Source organism: Grus americana, unplaced genomic scaffold (genome assembly GCF_028858705.1).
Source record: "Grus americana isolate bGruAme1 unplaced genomic scaffold, bGruAme1.mat scaffold_82, whole genome shotgun sequence".
Lineage (NCBI taxonomy): Eukaryota > Metazoa > Chordata > Aves > Gruiformes > Gruidae > Grus > Grus americana.
The window spans coordinates 495,638-502,494 of record NW_026562023.1 but is presented as its reverse complement, the minus strand read 5'-3'; the positions used below and the strand labels follow the sequence as shown (position 1 = coordinate 502,494).

The 6,857-nt window shown below is 52.8% G+C and overlaps 1 protein-coding gene across 1 annotated transcript; it reads left to right on the top strand.

Moving 5' to 3' along the window:
• The first annotated feature begins 1,988 nt into the window (after positions 1-1,988).
• Positions 1,989-2,960, top strand: LOC129201161 (olfactory receptor 14A16-like). Its single transcript, XM_054812313.1, has one exon. It carries the CDS (start codon positions 1,989-1,991, stop codon positions 2,958-2,960), a length of 972 nt encoding a protein of 323 aa, XP_054668288.1.
• Positions 2,961-6,857: the final 3,897 nt, after the last annotated feature.

Sequence of the window (6,857 nt, the reverse complement as noted above, 5' to 3'; positions counted from 1 at the left end):
GGGTCACCCTCAGCCTGCCCGGGGAGCTCCCCATGGCGCTGTGGGGAGCAGCTGTGGGTGGAAGGAGTGACCTCTGTCAGGGCAGGGTCCTTCTGCTGTCGAGAGGGTGCTGCGTGGGTCAGGGTTGCTCACAGCTCCAGGGTAGCCCTGGGGATTTCCAAGGGGTCTTTTCAAGATGGTTTTCCCTGTAAGGGAAGGTGTCTGCCTTTTGAGGTTTCTCATCTTGGTCGGCTGGTTGGGCAGTGGGACATTTCCAAGGGGGCTTTTGAATCCAGAGGTCAAAGGAGGGTCTCCTGTATGGCTAAGGAGCTTTCCTCATCTGTGATTCAGTGTGCAGCTGTGGGGGCTACAGACAGCACCAGCATCACCTTTCCAGTCTCATCAGGCTTTGTGTGACCTTCTCTGTAGCCCCTGCACACACACAGAGAGGCTGCAGGGCAGAGCTGGGCACACAGGGGCTGGCATGGGGTCTGTGAGCAGAGAAGAAACGTGGGGCCAGAGAAAGAGCTCCTGGCAGGGACAGCTCCAGGCAGGAGAGATGGGCAGGAAAGGAAGGAACTGCTCATGGAAACCCTGTTGCAGGGGAGACAGGGGCACCTCCCGGCCACCCCTTGCAGTGCAGATGCCTTCCCTGAGAAACCCCCTTCATCCCTCCCACCCAGCACATCCTTGGCCCTCACGGCCATTGGGGTCTAGGGTGGGAGTCACCTCTCTGTCCAGCAGACCAGCAGAAGAGGCGAAGGGCATCCCTCCTGCCACATATTTATTTCCCACTGATCAGCAATCGGGTGGAAGGCAACTGTCCTGCAGTATCAGTCTCTGGGAGGTGACATGCACAGCTGGGTCAGGGTAACGCTTTCCCGAGTGCCCGGCTGTCTCTGCCCTGGCCTCTCTCAGCCAGACCCTCCCTGTGCTTTTCCTTGTTTCTCCCTGTGATTGTTTTAAAGTTACCTTTTTATTGCGGTCAGACTCCCTGGGGGTGGGAGGTTCAGCTGCAGAGTCACGGGCTGATCTTGTTCATCCATTCATGTGGGCATGTCCTTGGGAACAAGTGTCCCAGCTTTCCTCTGACGTCTGGGGCTGTGGGCAATGGAGTCTGTGGGGCTGGAGAATGAGCTGGATTTCCCTTAATCAGGTGCTGTCATTAGGACACTTGGCTAAGTCCTTGGGGGGTCCCTCCAAGGTGTGAGCTGCCCTCCAGGATGCAAGCCTGCCCCATAGCACCTTTGTGTTATCTGAAAGCCCCATGGAGAAATGCCGAGATGCTACAACCAAGGAAAAGCTGTTGGGTTGGTGAAATGAGCCGCGTTTCTTCTTGTCTAGAAGTGGGGTGCTGAGTCCTTGAGAAAGGGTGAGACAATTTGTGGTCTGCGCTGGATGCCTCTGCTCTCAGCAGTGTCTGGTTGTATGACATAACCTAAGAGTGTGGTCACTCTCCACCTCATGAAGGTACAAGCTGGGAACAAGACGGAGGGACAGACCAGCTCCCCTCACTCTGCTCTAAGCCACAGGCAATCCTCTTGCCTCGCACGACTCACTCTGTGCTCCCTGAGTGCAGCAGAAATGCTGAGGGTTTCTGACATCCCAGAACACCTCCCGAATGTCTCAAACTGCCTTCTGCCATCCTAGTTCCTTAGTCCGCAGAGTGCAGATGCTGACGGGCCCTTTTTCGTTAGGAGTGGATTCACCTGACAAAGCCAAACCCCAGGACTGGCCCCTGTCCCCACCGTTCCCATGAACCCACTGCTGCAGAGCAGGGCTGACTCCTCGGCAGCCAGCGGGCAGAGGCTCTGCTCCTCACAGCAAAATCAGCCAGCACCAACCAGAGCTGCACCCATGGAAGTGTAGGAGGTCTCCTGGGAAATGAGAAGGGCTGTATGCAGTAGGGGCAGAGTCTATGGGTAATGGATTTCATTTTGCTCAGAGAAGTCTCTGCTAACTGACTGTGTTTTCCTCCTTGAACAGTTCCCCAAGCCCAGAGTGAACAAATGTCCAACAGCAGCTCCATCACTGAGTTCCTCCTCCTGTCATTTGGAGACACACGGGAGCTGCAGCTCTTGCACTTCGGGCTCTTCCTGGGCATCTACCTGGCTGCCCTCCTGGGAAACGGCCTCATCATCACTGCCATAGCCTGTGACCACCACCTCCACACCCCCATGTACTTCTTCCTCCTCAACCTCTCCCTCCTCGACCTGGGATCCATCTCCACCACTCTCCCCAAAGCCATGGCCAATTCCCTCTGGGACACCAGGGCCATTTCCTTCTCAGGATGTGCTGCACAGCTCTTTCTGTTTCTTTTTTTCACTTCAGCAGAGTATTTTCTCCTCACCGTCATGGCCTATGACCGCTACGTTGCCATCTGCAAACCCCTGCACTACGGGACCCTCCTGGGCAGCAGAGCTTGTGCCCACATGGCAGCAGCTGCCTGGGGCAGTGGGTTTCTCACTGCTCTGCTGCACACGGCCAATACATTTTCCCTACCCCTCTGCCATGGCAATGCTGTGGACCAGTTCTTCTGTGAAATCCCCCAGATCCTCAAGCTCTCCTGCTCAGATGCCTACCTCAGGGAAGCTGGGCTTCTTGTGGTTAGTGCCTGTTTAGCATTTGGGTGTTTTGTTTTCATTGTGGTGTCCTATGTTCAGATCTTCAGGGCTGTGCTGAGGATCCCCTCTGAGCAGGGACGGCACAAAGCCTTTTCCACGTGCCTCCCTCACCTGGCCGTGGTCTCCCTGTTTATCAGCACTGGACCTTTTGCCCACCTGAAGCCCCTGTCTGTCTCCTCCACAACCCTGGATCTCGTGGTGTCACTTCTGTACTCGGTGGTACCTCCATCTGTGAACCCCCTCATCTACAGCATGAGGAACAAGGAGCTCAAGGATGCAGTGTGGAAACTGATGACCGGATGTTATTCAAAAGCAAAAAACTGCCCCTCTTCTGCACAGCATTTATTTATGATGTAACTTATTACAGGTCCAGTCTGTTGTCTGCATTTTTTGCTTTTTGGGGTGGTGTTTTACTTGTAATGATGTTGTCATCCCCTCTCTAATTCACTGTCTGCTTTCTTTTCTGACTGAGTGGCTGTGTATATGGAGAGCCTTGCTCTCTCTGTGTTACAATTAAAAAAAAAAAAATAAAAGGGTCCTGCAGTGCCTTTCTGAGATCCTTCCACAAACGAGAAAATTTTGAGCCATAACATCATTGTGCAGGTAGGATTTCGGGAAAGGCAGAGGTCACCTGGGAAAGTCAAGAGTGAAAAGATGAGCTTTGATCACCTGTTAGAGACCCGTTAGAGATGACCTTTAGGCTGCACAACTGAAATGCCAGCCTGCTGCTGCTGCTGAACAGGGAGGGTGATTTAATAACAGCAGGCACAGGTGGGGCTGAGGGACTCAATGCCTTCTGTGCCTGAGTCTTTACTGAAAAGGTCTCCAGGCCTCTGTGCTCAGGGAAATGGTTCAAGGAGGAGAAGAGCATCTATGGGCAAGAACCTCCTGAACTCCAGCAAGGGCAAGTGGCAGTTTCTGCCCCTGCAGGGGACTCACCCTGGCAATGGCACAGCCTGGGGGCTGCCTGGCTGGGAGCAGCCCTGTGGGAAAGGTCTCGGTGGGCAGGGAGCTGGACAGGAGGCGGCCGTGTGCCCTGGCAGCAAGGGAGGCCACCAGCATCCTGGGCTGTCAGAGCAGGAGCACGGCCAGGAAATTGGGGGAAGGGATTTTCCAGGTTACTGCATCCCAATTTCAGATCCCCAGTAGAGGAAGGACGTTGGCAAGCTGTAGCAGGTTGAGCAAAGGGCCCTCAAGAATGTCAGGACGCTGCCTATGAGGAGAGGTTGAGGGAGCTGGGCTTGTCCTGCCTGGAGAAGGGAAGTTCTTGCAGAAGCATTGCACCATTCCCAGGAAGTCCGATTCGGGCTTATGTGCGTGGTACGAGACGTAAGGACAAGAGGCAATGGCCCGAAACAAGAGAGGGTCAGGCTGCATATAGGGAGAGAGTTTTCCAGCATGAGGATAGTCAAATGCTGGAAGCCATTTCCCAGGGAGTGTGCACCGTCTCTGCCCCAGAAAGCAAACCGGATGTGTTTCGATAAAGCTGTGAGTAGTTTGGTCTGAGCCTTCTTTGAGCAGGAGGTTCAGACACCTCCCGAGGTGCCTTCCAGCATGAATGAGACACCTGAAGGAGGCTGTGACCCCATGGGAAGCCCGCGCTGGAGCAGGCTCCTGGCAGAACCTGTGACCCCATGGAGAGAGGAGCCCATGTTGTAGCAGTTTTTCTGGCAGGACTTGTGACCCCACGGGGGACCCATGCTGGAGCAGTCTGCTCCTGAAGGACTGCACCCTGATGAAGGCACCCACGCTGGAGCAGGTCATGAAGAAATGCGGCCCATGGGAAGGACCCACATTGGAGAAGTTCATGAAGGACTGTCCCTCGTGGGAAGGACCCCCCGTTGGAGCAGGGGAAAAATGTGAGGAGGATGGAGCAGCAGAGACAACGTGCAATGAACTGACTGCAACCCCCATTCCCTATCCCCCCGTGCCACTTGGAGAGAGAAGGCAGAGAAATCAGGAGTGAAGTCGAGCCCAGGAAGGGGGGAGGGCTGGGGGGAAGTGTTCTGAGATTTGGTTTTGTTTCTCATTATCCCACTCTGATCTGATTGGTAATAAATGACAGTCATTCTCTGAGTTGAGTCTCTTTTGCCTGTGATGGTAATTGGTGAGTGATCTCCCTGTCCTCATCTTCACCCACGAGGAGGGGGAGTGATAGAGGGGCTTGGTGGGCAGGTGCCTTCCAGCCAGGGTCAGCGCACCACAGAAGCAGAACATTTCCTTCTCTTTAAATTGTTTCCTTAATTTCTTTGTTGCTTCATTTTAATTTTGGACATTTTCTGAACCGTTCTGCCATAATCAGGCCTCTAACATTAACAACAATATATCTGTGTCTCACGTGGAGTTCAGTGCCCTAAAACCTCCCTGCCCAGGACTCTCCTTGCCACTGCTCGCCCTTTCACACAGCCAGTCACACTCTGAGGGGCTGAGCTCTCTCGACTGATACAGAGAAGAACGGTGACCATCTTCAGTGAAACGCTCTGCTTCTCCATGGCCAACATATCTGTGTTTCCAGCACTTCTGGAAGGAGTCCCTAAATCAGCAAGACCCACTGCCTTCACATTCCCTCGGGGGTATGTGGATTGGCACTCTATTTTAGGTGAAGAACGGGACGAGGTTGTCCTTACCCAACACCAGGCACCTCAATGCAGATGTCTAGACTTGCCTTTGTAGTAAATGGAAAGAAAGAAGTTGTCTCAGCCGAGATGCCTGGAGATTTCCTGGTGACCAGCTAATGCTCCAGAAGGGAGCCCTGGGTCACATTTCCAAGCACCTTATGGGCACTTCTGTAAGCCAGGGCAGCTCAGACAGCAACGGCCTCTCTATGTGGGCAAATGAATCCAGACCTGAATGTAGGTCTTAGTCTCAAGTTGAAACCTACTTAAAAATTATTCTAAAAATACCTGAAAACAATCTTCCTTTTCAGAATGTCAGCTATTTGGGCTCAGTTCTTTTTTCTTTTCTTTTTTTTTTTTTTTAATTTGGGAGGACCACATGAGTACACTACAGTAATTTCCCTCTGCCAGCATATTCATATGCAGTTGTTTATCAAAATACTTTTCCTACCAGTGCTCTGAGTGGAGAAATTTTGTTCTGAAAATATACTATATCTATATCGACATATTTCCCATCTCTTCTTCAGCCTCTCTGCCCTCTCTCTTTCCTCTACCTGTTTTGTCTTTATAGAGAACTCCAGGTAAAGATTTATTGAGTAATTAAATGTGGGAGATATTTCTGGGCATCATCTAGTTCCCCTCCACACCCCTTACTCAATGGAGGGCTCCCACCACTTCAGTGTCATCCACGAACATGCTGAGACTGAACTCTGTCCCATTGTCCAGGCCATCACTAAAGGGGTCAGACAGCATTGCCCCCGGCACTTCTCAGTGAGGGATGCCTCTAGAAACTGGCCATTGGTTGGACTTTCTAACAATGATTGTTATGTCATTCCCCCCCGCCATTGCCATGACATTTCAAAGACAAAGGACAGCGGCCTTGCGATGACACCAGCCATTTCCCCCAGACCCCTCGGGTGCATCCCCTCTGGTCCCATGCACTCGCCTGTGTCCAACTGGCACTAGTGCTCCCCAGCTGCATCTTGCTCTCACATGGGTGAAGCTTTGCTGCCACAGAGGCTGCTAGGAGACTCAAGGACCAGGGAGACCTGGGGAAAGATCCTACCAGGAAAGGAGTAGGGACGTGTGGCAATGTGATCCTCAGCCTCTTCCATGTCTCTGCAAGGCCTTTTTGGACTCACTGGAGGTTAAAGTAATTGAGTCTTGCTTGGATGTATCTGCACCTCACTGTCGGGAGGGTATCTCGGGCCAAGTTAGCCTCAGAACCCCACTTGGGACTTCATCTTGGAGGGGGTTTCGTTTGGAAGGCAGAGCCCAGGAGTGAGGAGTTCACCCTCACGGTGAAATCTTTGTCTTTATCTCCAGGCTGAACGCTCATTGGTTTTTTCCTCCCAACATGCACCATCATTAAGAGCCTGGCTCCGCATTCTGCATGACCTAATTGTAGGTACGAGCAGGCTGGGATGAGGGCCCTCCCAGCCTTCCCTGCTCTGGGCTGGACAAGCCCAGTTCCCTCAGCCTCTCCTCACAGCAAAGTGCTTCAGGCCCGGGTTGTCCTGAGGGCCCTTTGCTAAACCCACTCCAGCTTGGCAATATCGTTCCTGAATTGGGGGTCTGAAATGTGGATGGAGTATTCCAGAGAATTCTTTGCCCTCAGTCTTCTGGCCATGCTCCTGGT

Bases quoted from the DNA above. Each gene is read 5' to 3' on its own strand.
- LOC129201161 (XM_054812313.1), top strand. From the start codon at position 1,989: ATGTCCAACAGCAGCTCCATCACTGAGTTCCTCCTCCTGTCATTTGGA.